Here is a 13,027-nt window from a genome sequence, read left to right on the forward strand (position 1 = left end):
CATCTCTGTCTCTTCCATCCTGGCTCACAGCTCCTGTTTCAATGTGTTGCTTCCCAGACTCCTCTGACGACACTGCCCCGGTGCACTGAGGCCCCCCCCGCGTCCAATCTATCCAATGTTCCACCACAATAATCTTAATGAAACAATCCTGATCACGTTGTTCTTGCATTAAAACCCTTCGGTGGCTATTCCATCAACTATGGAATGATGTTCCAAGTCCAAAGCAGGGAATGTGATCCCCTACAGTCCAACCTCTCCAACCCCATGTCCCCATGCCTCACCTTGAACCCTCTGCCCTGGTCAGATGAGCTACGTGCCGTTGCCAGCACACGAGCCTGCCTCCCGTCTGATGGGGTGGCTCCTCCTGGTCAGAATGTCCATGTCCCCCTGCCTCTCTGCACCACCCCAAAATATACTCATTGTGTGAACCCACCTCCTCCAGGAAACGTCTGCTCACACCCCACCCCGAAGGAAGCACCAGACAGCCCTAGCCTTAAGCCTCTGGCCAGTCTTCTCTCACGGTATCTACGACATGATCACACTTACTCAGGAACACAAGGAAGGCAGAAACTATCTCTTATCTCTTCAACCTCGGTGCCTAGCAGTGCCACCTGGTGTGTAGGACTTTAATAAATACTGGTTAAATGTGTGCATGTTTCAACGATCACATTCTAACGGCTCCAGAACTATTTTCCTGACCGCTCGCGTACTTTCAGTCTGGCTGCTTCTGATATGGAACTGCCTCTTATTTCACTTGCAAATCATCTGCGGAAGACCAAAACTACATCAGTACAGGAGATACAGAACCTTCTTATCCCCTGAGGAATCATTTCTCTGTTCTTTGTTCTTCAAAGAAGAATCACACTTCAAGGCCCTCCAACAGCTGGGAGTGAGAAACGATCGAAACGAATCCCTCCAAGTCCCTGCCCTCCCTGCCTCTCAATGCCCTCTCCCTAGAAGTGATTACTGACTCAGGCTCAGGGTTGAGACATTAATTAAAGGAGAATGATCGTGGTGTAAACCAAGACTGGCTCGTGATGTCTGTATCTGTGGGTCCCTTGCCCGTGTAGATGCAGAATAACCCTGAGAATAAAAACTGACTTCCCTGGTTGTGTGGCTTCTAAGCCTATGAGGGAGTTACCTGAAAATAAAGGTGCCATTCTCAATTCAGCAGTGGCAGCCCCTGGGCCCCCGGTGGAGGCTCTGGAAGGCTCTGGGCCCACCCAGAATTCTACCTAACATGTCATATATTCGCGACGTGGCTGCAACTACCCTCTCCCCCAAGTGCTGATTTCATATTGGAAGATAAGCAATTTAAATAAATGTTTCATTAACATAGTGCTTTCCTGCTCGATGCTCATGTACTTAGAGTAATTTGTTTTCCCAAATTCTCTTCCATAGACTCGTTTCATGCAATCCTCCACAGGACAATCTGAAACTCTTTGGGTCCCTAATAGACAATCCAGAGAACCTAGAAACCAACCAAACAACCAAACAAATAAGCAAAAACCCTTACACTGAAAAGCTGTCGAGACCTATTTGTTCTGGAACACATATCACACATGCTGCCGAACAGGACAGACCATCCTGACCACTTTGGTGGCCCTGGGTTCACACTGATGGCAACACAGCATCATTCAACAGACACTACTGGTCCCAGGGAGACAAGTGGGAGAGGTGGGTTACACTGGAAGAATGTGAGTATGTAAGATATTGTTTTGACGCCCTATAAGGCGTGTTCCCATTCTGCTTTGCTTATCTGTACATGCATTCTTGCTGTGTGTGGATTCCAAACCCCCAAAATTTCAAGGATATTTCTAACATCCTTCATTAATAGAAGCTCTTAAAAACTTCATAGCGTAATGCTCAGATACACTCCAAACGTGCAAAAGCAGGTACCATATAAGGGTTTGTTCCCCCAAACCTGTGAGACTCGGGGCAGCAGCATGATCACAGTGATGTGGGCAGCTGGCTGGCCAGCAAAAGACACAGGCATCTGGGTGGATCCAGCCATAGCTTTGTGTATGCTACTATGCTAGAGGCAAGATTTTGGTTCTATTACACATGGGAGCAAAAACCCAATGAAGAGGTGAAGCACTTGAGCAGTGCACTCTGTGGGATGGGCTGGGGGCCATGCACCGTGTGTGTGTGGCAGAAAGCAGAAGACCCATTAAAGAGCATGGAATAACCCTGGTGAATGGAGTTGGCTCTCCAGGCTCTGCCACAGAGGAGCCACAAGGTGTGGGACAAGTGACTCTACTCTGAGCTCCATCTCCTTCTTGTAAAAGAAAAGAAATGATAACAATACGAGCAGCAGGTGGCTACCCTGTGCTAAGCACTCACAACATAGCAGGTGCTGTTGAAAGCACTTTATAAACACTTGTTAGGCACCATCTCACCTACTCCCGAGGACCCCTGTGAGGGAGAGATCATTAATTCCAGTTCATGGAGAAGGGCTCAGAGTTCAGGGACCAGCCCACGGTCACCCAGCTAGGGTGTGTTCAAAACCAAGTCCACCTGACTGCTGTTCTTTGGAAAGACTAGCTCCAATGACTGCCACAAAAGCTGTGAGATTATATATTATATATACATAATATATATAATATTTAATTGAAATGCCTTGGATTGTGAGTAGCTTGTTCTGTGAGTGTTCTGCAAGACGAGCAAACATTTCTAATAAATTTTAACTTGATAAACGAGCAATGTCTTGCAATATGAGTCGTATGTGACTCTGAACGTCACATGATCACAACTGAGCCAATGGTTCTTGAAATTCACTTTGGCATACAAGGGCTTTGGATTGCAAGCATATTTCTGGAACAAATTATACTCGCAAATCAGGATTTTACTGCATACGCAAAATGCTCTGAATGCAACGTAAGAACATCAGTCATCGTTAACACAGCCCACCCCCTCCAGCGCTCGGATCACCCTCTTTGACCGCCGCTGAGCAACTAGCTGCTGGCTGCAGCTCCTTCCCCTGGATTGGGACCCAACAATCCAAAGGTGGCTGGAGAAGGAGGCAGTGCCCCCACCCGGGTCACTTACTTTCTCAGAACTGCTATCTCGTTCTCTATGCTGCTCTCCTTGCCTTTCAGCGCCTTCTTCGGGATGCACTTCACCGCAAAGAGCCTGCCACTCGCCTTCTCTTCGGCTAAGACCACTTCAGAAAATGCCCCGCTGTGAACAAAGAGGGAGAAAAGGAAGCGGCTTAGACGCAGGAGTTGTGGCTCCTCCAATCCTACTACCAAGGTCTAAGGAATAATAACAACAATCGTCCGCATTACTGTTACTTTTTTTAGCGAGCATAGCTCCCTACTGGACATCTTGATGCAAACAAGTACCTTCGTGCAATGGGACATGTGGCTGTCCACGTGGGTTTGGCCACCGCCCGGTGCCACCTGCCACCCCACAGAACACTGCAGCAGTGGCCTTTGAGTGAACAGGGACGCTCCCGGAATGGCTCCTGTGGAGAAAGAGTAGGCCCATCCCCTTGCCAGCCCCCACACCCAAGTAAATGACAAAGTAGTGCCAAAATTTCTAGCTTCCTCACAGGTCCTTCCATCCCAAGAAAATTTCAGAGCACGCTGCAAACATTAATTAATTCTTAGAGGCAGGTAAGGATATCATTGAAGCATGAGCTGGTGCAACGCGTGGTATTGACATGGGGTTAATTAATTGGCAAAAACACACAAGTTTTCAATAAGCGGCTTATTTTTTTTTAAACAAACAAACAAAAGCACACACGATGCCCTGAGTGGGGGAGACTTTTCTGCCTGAAAATGTAAACTGAACTCTGCAAAGGCAGAGCAGCAAAGGACATTCGGGGTTGGAGAGCTCATTTCTCCGAGGAGGCTCTGTGGTCATCGAGCCCCAGAGCCAGCACCTCAGTGGCCACCATGTCACCCACCCTAGGTACCATACTCGGGCTGGGGGGCAGAACTTCCCTAAGGGCTCAAACAGGAATAGGTTCGTCCATTACCCACTCGAGGCCTCAGCAACTTGGGCCCTGTGCACACGGGCCATGGAGAAACCACTGTCCACTGAGTCACTCTCTGTCTTTAGACTTGTCAAGGACCAACTCTTTCTCCTTCAGAGGGACACTACACATGGCTTCTACACAGTTATAATTAGAGACAAACGCTCCTACATCAAAAGAAACCACTAGAAGGACCAATATCAAGCCAATACCAGAGCCTGAGGGTCTGTTCTTCAGTCAACATCAAAAGATGCTTAAGCAAGAATTTCAGACTTTCCTCTCCCTCTGCTTACCCATCTGACAGGGACACACATCCATCCACAGACCAAAGGAAATACAAATATATAGTTTTAAAGTCCCTTCCGGGGAGAAGAATTCACTCTACTTAGCACAGTAAATTGTGAGTCTTCAGACAGTGTTCCTTCTGGAACATAAACTTGAGATAAATATATATTTATAGAATTCTATAAACCCAAGGGGGAGAGGTTGGGGGTTCTACCAAAGAACCAAAGGAAAAATGTCAGAACCAAGATCTTCTGCCCAAATCCACACATCGAGTAGGATTTTCCCTCACAGCACCACATGCCTCTCATCGACAGAAACCTTCCAGAATCAACTAGAACTACGATTATGAAATAGAAACACAAAAAACCCACAACAGATTGATCACAGAGTGATTAATGGAATCAGACGTTCCCAGCGGCGCTTGGTCACTGCCAACGGATTCCGCCTACGGAAACCAATTCTTGGCAACTTTAGGGGATCCCCCGAACCCGGCTGTCTCTTCTCCTCACCTCTGTCTCGGGGACAGACTGACACGGATTCACCGCACAACAAGGGTTCTCAGGTGGAAGGAACCATGCACAATCATGTATATGGTCCCTTCTGCTATCCTCCAGGAGGTGGAACAAGGACGATGTTAGAGATAAGAAGAATCAGTGAGGGAAGACGAGGAGTCTGGCACGATGGGTGACTTTCTACTGGGGAGTCCATGCATTTGTTTTCAGTTTCCCTACTTGCCACTTAGGTCCCTGATGCTGATGACACCACAGTGGTTCCTCTCCTGAGTTTGTTGAACTTACCAGGTCCATTTTCCACAAGGGAGAGAAGCCCTTTAGCAGCAGTGACCACTGCCAGACCTGTTAGACTTCCCCGCTGCCCCCTGCCCCACTCTGCACCCACCACACTCCCTCCTCTTCAGAATCTGCACCAAGAGTAACAGACTATGCCCAACACAGAGGAGGGATTCGCCTTGGGTAGCTATCAAGCGCTCAGAAGAGTAAGCACCTCCTTATTCCATGGACAGTTCTCTCCCTGGAAAACAGAGTGGGAAGTGAGGTTTCTGTGTGAATTGACCCCTGGGGCCATGACAGAAGAGGGAGGGAACTAGGTCCTCCATCAGAGCCAGTACTGGTGGGCTACTGCAAGACACTGAGGTCAAGGTGAGGCACTGGCACTCCTGGATCGAGGGCTCTCTGCCTTCGTCCCTGACTTCAGGAGGGATGGACTATCTGTGACCCTGAGTGAGGGCAGGACAGTGGGACATAGATTTGTAAGGGGCTTCACAGGCTAAGCAGCTGGGGCTTGACCACAAGTCACCTGTGAAAGGGGACAAGGCAGGCCCCTGATGGCCAAGGATGCCCCCAAGACTCCAGACATCTCCATCAACAGTTAACAAGTAGAATCACAAAGCCAAGGTTACGGTCCTATTCTCTCAGGCTGAAATGCAGTCTGCAATCCCATTTCTGGGCATGCTACCAAAAGAATCAATAGCAGGGACTCAGATATTTGTACACCCATGTTCATTGTCACATTATTCACAACAGCCGAAGGGTGGAAATGACCCAGATATGCATCAGTGGATGAATGGATAAACAAAATGTGATCTGTCCGTGCAGTGGACTATTATTCAGCCACAAAAAAAGAATGGAATTCTGACACCTGCTACAACATGGATGAACCCTGAAGACATTATACTAAACGAAATAGGCCAGAATCTAAAGGACAAGTATCATATGATTCCACTTACACAAAGTACCTAGGCTAGTCAAATTCATACCCAGAAAGTAGAACGGAGGTTGCCAGATTTGGGGAAGCAGAGAATGGGGAGTCAGTGTTCAATGGGGACAAAGTTTCCATTTGGGAAGACAAAAGATATCTGGAGATGGATGGTGGTGATGGTTACATAACAATGTGAATTGTCTTAATGCCACTGAACCTCACACTTAAAAATGGCTAATGTGAGGGGCGCCTGGATGGCTCAGTCGGTTGAGCGCCGACTTCGGCTCAGGTCACGATCTCACGGTCCGTGAGTTCGAGCCCCACATCGGGCCCCTGTGCTGACAGCTCAGGGCCCGGAGCCTGTTCCAGATTCTGTGTCTCCCTCTCTCTCTGCCCCTCCCCCATTCATGCTCTGTCTCTCTCTGTCTCAAAAATAAATAAACGTTGAAAAAAAATTTTTTTAAAAAATGGCTAATGTGATACATTTCATGTTATGTTTCACCGCAAGAAAAAATAAAAAGTCTGCCCAGTTCTACTCAATGGCATTACCTGGGGATGGATGCACTGAAAAAAACATGACAAATCTTTTCTCTCGTTACCTCCTCAAGGAAAAAGAAATGAGTAACTACGGGTGTTGGGTACCATGTGACACAAAGCGCTTTGGCGCCTGTCAACTAATCCAATTCTTACAGCATCCCAAAAAGTGTACAGGAGTTAGTTACCTGTAACCCTCTGAGGTGCTTTTCCATACACTCTGCTGGGCCACTGTGTGCTGCTGGCAGAAGGAGCCTGCCTCTCAGGCAGGGAGGATGACAGCCACGGAGGGTCACCCTGCCTCAGCATGAGCTGCCATCCTTCCCTGAGCGTGCAAATCCCCACCTCACTTCCTCATTTAGCCCAACAATGCGCATTTACCTCCTTCCACAGACAAAGCTCTCTGGTCTTCCTAGGGGATATATGATTAGCATACATTGTTACTGTTCCTGCAATAAATAGAAATCGCTTGAAGACACTTACCCCATTGCAGGAAAGCTAATTAAAAACACCAGAAGCAGAAACACATGAATGAAGAGTCTGGGCACTTGCAATGTAATTACATAACAAAGTAATGTGTGTGTCTGGGCTGGGGTGGGGGTTGGGGGGGGGGGCGAGGAGAGAAAAGGGAGGCAGGCTGGGAGGGGGCCCGTGGCAGGAAGGAAGTCAGCAAGAAAAATGATCTGAGTCCATAAAGGCTTCAGGCAACCCAATGAAATAAATTCCTAGGAACACAAGCAGGGACAGAGAGTTACAGAGTTTTAAAAATACAGAGAGGTCAGAGGAGGCTGTACTCCATCAGCTGTGAAATACAAGCACAACACATTTAAAACTGAACGGTGGTTGGGGCGCCTGGGTGGCTCAGTCGGTTGAGCTTCCGACTTCGGCTCAGGTCATGATCTCGCGGTCGACGAGTTCAAGCCCAGCATCCAACTCTGTGCTGATGGCTGGGAGCCTGGAGCCTGCTTCGGATTCTGTGTCTCCTTCTCTCTCTGCCCCTCCCCCCCCCCACTCATACTCTGTCTCCCTCTCTCTCTCAAAAATAAATAAACATTCAAAAAAAAATTTTTTTAACTGAACAGTAGAGACTTCCAGCCAGACTGAACGCACCTGCGTCTTGAAATGGCAGTCTGTGCGGTGGCCTGCTCCTGCCTGGCACCCAGGACCCCATGCTCTCTGCAGTCTGCCTCCCCAACCCCCAACCCGCACCGCCTGCCTGGGATCGGGTGGTCTGGGCCCCCTGAGGAGGGAGGGGGTCTCCCAATAGCTCAGTCCAATGCTTCTTCTTGCTGTTCATCCTAGCAGTTTCCTGTGTGGCCTCCTTCCTAAAACTCACTTCTTCTGGGTTCTACAACACAGTTCTTCCCTCCTCCTCCTCTTCCTCCCCCTCCTCCTATCAAAGGTTAGTGCACCCCCAGGCTGCATCTCCAATCTCCCTTTATCCTACTCCATCCCTTCCCCCTGGAAAATCTGTTATTTCCAGTTTCCACCACCTGTTTCCACATGGCCCCCTAACCTTTATCTAAATTTTAATCTCACTCATGTGCAAATCTCATCTTTCCAGCTGTCTACGAGAGCTTTCTAGCTCAATCTCCCAACCAGCCTCTCGAGAGCAGCGTCACCAAAATTACAGAACAGTATCTTCATCCCAAAACTTCTTCCTGGGTGCTGTCTCTCATTTCTACCAATGAGATACGAATGAATGTCTGCATTTCAACAATGCAGCCAAGAAACCTGTTTCTCTCGTCCATCTCTCGTTCAAGTTCCCTGTCTGTTCTTCTATCCCTGCACCACTGCCCGGGTTCAAGTTCGGGCTATTTCACTCTGGACTACTTCCAGGACCCTCTCCTGGCCCCTCTGCCCCCAGCTGCTTTCTCCAACCTGCTACTGGCATTACTTTTCTAAAGCAAAGATTATGTTGCTGCCCTACCTAAAACTCTGAGGTTTTGTGTCTACAAGGTAAAGTTTCACCTCCTCTGCAAGTTATCGATGGCACTCAAAGCTCTTCTCAACTTGACCCCAGCTTTGCGGGCTCATCTACTCTAGAGCCACCTTCGCCAACACAAACACGCCCCGCTATACACACATCACCCCTACTCCCACACCACATCAGTCAACTGGCAGCTTCCCAAACACTCCCATGCCCTTTCAGACCACTGACCTTGCTTCAAGTCCTGCCCACTTCTCCACTTCCTCGGACATCATTCCTTTTTCTTTCTGCTTGGCGAAATTCCACGTACGTTTTAAAGGACCCAGCTCGTATATTTCCCTCTCTTTGTAGGCTTTCTCAGTTGCCTCGCCACCTGAAGGCCCTCATTCTGAGACTTGTACATTTGGCTTACACCTGCATTATCCCACTTACACATTCCACTGGGGGCCTTTATGTACTTTCCCACGTGACAGCAGGTGTCCTAAGCCACGCTTTCCTGTGTCTCCATCCCTAGCAATACCAGCACCAAACTGGATGATCAGTTTGGACGATCTGAGGCTCTAGTCTGTGTCCCCATCTAGCTTTCTACATTTCCCCTGTGCCATAGACACCCAAGATAAATGATACACTCTACTGACCTTCCTCTCTGTGTTGAGGGAAATAATACAGTCCCTTTCCTCCTTCATAACGCATCCCTCCACATTTGTATGCAAGTCTATGCAGAAAGAACCTCAAAGCTTTCTCTCAAAGCATAAAAATTCTTTGAGACTTTCCCGATACATTTTAAAGCCCCAATGTTTATATAAAGCAGCACTATCAACAATAAGCCAAATTATGGAAAGAGCGCAAATGCCCAACAACTGATGAATGGATTAAGAAGATGTGGTACACACACACACACACACACACGCACACGCACACACATACAATGGAGTATTACTCGGTGATGAAAAAGAATGAAATCTCGTCATATGCAACAATGTGGATGGAACTGGAGGGTATTATGCTAAGTGACATAAGTCAGTCAGAGACAGACAAGATACCATATGATTTCACTCTCATATGTGGAATTTAAAAAACACAACAGATGAACACAAGGGAAGGGAAGGAAAAGTAAGATAAAAACAGAGAGGCAGGCAAACCATGAGAGACTCTTAAATCCAGAGAACAAACTGAGGGTTGCTGGAAGGGAGGCAGGTGGGGGGATGGGCTAAGTGGGCGAGGGGCATTGAGGAGGGCACTTGTTGGGATGAGCCCTGGGTGTCATATGTAAGGGATGAACCACTGGGTTCTACTCCTGAAGCCAAGACTACTGTAGGCTAAATAACTTGAGAATAAATTAATATTAAAAAAAAGTGCACACTTGTGTGCCAGAGTGCTTCAGTAATATTCTACAGTTGCAGAATCCCAAGATCACTCTCTGTCCTGTTAAAAATATAAAATCAGTGACATTGTGAGATGATATTTCTCCCCATAAACCTTCATCCTGGTTAAATAAGTCAAATTTGGGAGGAAAGAGTAGAGGGCAGATTTTTTAGATGTTTGAAAGGACTTTAGAAAATGCATGTTCATGGGAGAAATAAAAATCCCAGTGTTTTAAAAACTGCATTTTTCAAGATGTCACAACATACTTATTTGATTTTTAAAGAACACTAACATTCCATTTTTGAAAAACATACCAAGTCTCCATCTAAATTAAATCTCTGTGACCAATTACTGAAAAGGTCAAACAAAAAATTATTCTTGAAACGCTAAATATTTTCAGCTCCTGAAGATAAGCTGTACAAATTACAAAAGTTGAAACCTTCCCCTTTTTCTTCTACATTTCAAAGAAAATCAAATCTCATCACCTGGAGGCAGCTCGCTCTGATTGCAAGCCAGGCGCCCAGGAGGAAGTAAACAATGTTTTGCTAGCTGAATTTCCAAGACTTGAGGAAATGTCACATTTTCTATATTGACTAAAGAATTCTAAACAACTACTTTTGCTTTTAACTTCATAAATGATGGCTTTGAAAAGGGCCGTTTCTTTTTGCTTTACCTAGTCAGCTGTGAGAAGGAACTCCACCGTGGTAAGGGTGGGCCATCCAGGACTTAGACTGTGTCTGCTATAAAGCCCTCCCCGCCCCTCCCCTGGGCTCTGGGAATATCTTACATACCCGAGTGGCCTGAAAATGCAGCATTTAATGGTTTTGTGAACTACCTGCCTGTTGTTAAAAAGAAATTCCTAGAGCCACTCAGGAAGCCATACCTTACCTCCAGATCTGCTACTATATGCCGTCTTAGCCCTGGTTTCAGCTCCGCAGTTTCATTTACCCACAGTCAGTCAAGTACTAGTACCCTCCTGCCAATATGTAGCCTCATGCTCTGTCACAGTGTTCACCTCGCTTCATCTCATCAGATAGGCGTTTAATCACGTCCTCACAAGAAGGATGAGTACAGCACAAGAAGACATTTTGAGAGAAACTATACCCATGCAACTCTTATTACGGCATATTGTTAAAATTACTCTATTTGATTGTTACTGTTGACCAATCTCTTACCATGCCTAAGTTATTAATTACACTTCATTGTAAGCATGCATGTATAAGAAAAAACATACTATATGTAGTGTTCAGTGTTATCTGCAATTTCAGGCATCTACTGAGGGGGGGCAGGGGCAGGGCACAGATGAGGGGGACCAGAACTCAGAGCTCAGCCATGCCCAGAGCTATGCTGGCTAACCCACCTACTCACTACCAGTTATTAACCATAAAAGCAAAAACAAGATTCGATGAATTCTGCTTTCCAAATTGTTAAAAAATGTTTATTTATTTTTGAAAGAGAGAGACAGACAGACAGACAGAGCACAAGCGGGGGAGGGGCAGAGAGAGAGGGAGACACAGAATCCCAAGCAGGCTCCAGGCTCTGAGCCATCAGCACAAAGCCCGACCCAGGGTTTGAACTCATGAACTGCAGGATCATGACCTGAGCCCAAGCTGGACACTAAACCAACTGAGCCACCCAGGCACCACCCGCTTTCCCAATTTCTAGTGATCTTTACCATGAAGTTGTTCAGAACAAATACCAGAAAGTATTTAGAAAGGGTATTGCATGTGCTGACTGCTTTACGTGCATATATTTTAAAAACAAATTATTTTCTCATACAACAGCAATTTAATCACAAAACAGACATTTAGCCTCCAACAACCTACAGCGACTTGCACACTGTAGATGTTCTACCAACGTCCATCCAACTGAACTGGTGATACCTTAAAAAGACAGATGCCCCTGGGGCGCCTGGGTGGCTCAGTTGGTTAAGTATCCGACTTTGACTCAGGTCACGGTCTCACAGTCCGTGAGTTCGAGCCCCACATCGGGCTCTGTGCTGACAGCTCGGAGCCTGGAGCCTGCTTGGGATTCTGTGTCTCCCTCTCTCTCTGCCCCCCCCCCCCCGACTCGAGCTCTGTCTATCTCTGTCTCTCAAAAATAATAAACAAAAATGTTGAAGAATTTTTAAATATTAAATGACAGATGCCTCTGATTTTCCACAAGAATCAGGAATTCCAGAGCTGTCGTTCTGGTTCACGATAGCTCACTAAACCAATCGCTCAGTAAAATTATATCCATCCCAAATTAGACCAAGAAATAATCAGATGGCACTGAAACGATCTGCCCTATTAGCTTAGAGTCAGCTATTATTGGATCATTGCCTTCTTGTTCTTTTTAGTCATTCGACATACAAATCAGATTGACTGTGTTATTAACTGTATTAACACCGTTGCCGCTAGCCCATTACCATTCCTGTGCCCTGTGACTGGGCAGACAGACGTTACCCCCAGGACTCGGGCCATAAATTAAAATGTTCTTTTCCACTAAGCATACTATTTCCCCCAGTGTTAGGCCAGGACAATATTAAAGGCTGAAGGGAGGAAAAAATGGAAAAGAAACCACACAGTGAAAAATGAAGGTGGTGACCCTTGGCTTCAGAGCATCTAAGAAATAGACAGATGTCTTTTAGACCTATTGTTCCAGACCAGAATCAACTCTTAAAGTAAGAAAACCTATCTGCTAACTCTCACGATAATCTTACTGACCCCAGAGAACCCAAACAGATAAAAACAGTAGTGGGAGTCAGATGGTGTGAGCAACTCTCCAGGCAGAAATGAGACAATTTCAGAAGTGGCAGAAACTCTTTCCAGTTTGATCTCTGATCTACAATCTCCACTAATTCACACACCACTGATGACATGACATTCAGTCCACTGACAAGCAAACAAAGCAAAAACACATTTTGTTTTCACACACAGGCTTCAAGAACACATATGCGTATGAAAATTGGTATCCCACTTAGATAGGACATCTGCTCATTAAAGTGTGCCTTCTGAGCTCCTGGGTGGCTCAGTCAGTTGAGCACCTGATTCTTGGTATCTGCTCAGGTCATGATCCTAGGGATTGAGCCCCGAGTCAGCCTTCACACTGAGTGTGGAGCCTGCTTAGGATTCTCTCTTTCCCCCTGTGGCCCCCTCACCACTCACACTCTCTCTCTCTCTCTAAGATAAAAAAATAAAATAATAATAATAAAGTGTGTCTTCTAAAACCTCTAC

General features: G+C 46.5%; 1 protein-coding gene across 4 annotated transcripts in view; it reads right to left on the reverse strand.

The window, feature by feature from the left end:
• Nucleotides 1–13,027, reverse strand: part of CAMK1D (calcium/calmodulin dependent protein kinase ID) — a 437,908-nt gene that overhangs the window by 271,410 nt on the left and 153,471 nt on the right. For all 4 annotated transcript variants that reach the window (XM_086714936.1, XM_025930109.2, XM_086714934.1 and 1 more), the window contains exon 2: nucleotides 3,049–3,180. In XM_086714936.1, the coding sequence (XP_086571062.1) occupies nucleotides 3,049–3,180 (132 nt within the window). The remainder of the gene's footprint in view (nucleotides 1–3,048; nucleotides 3,181–13,027) is intronic.

Source organism: Puma concolor, chromosome B4 (assembly GCF_028749965.1).
Source record: "Puma concolor isolate L17-30 chromosome B4, mPumCon1.1.hap2, whole genome shotgun sequence".
NCBI classification, from domain to species: domain Eukaryota; kingdom Metazoa; phylum Chordata; class Mammalia; order Carnivora; family Felidae; genus Puma; species Puma concolor.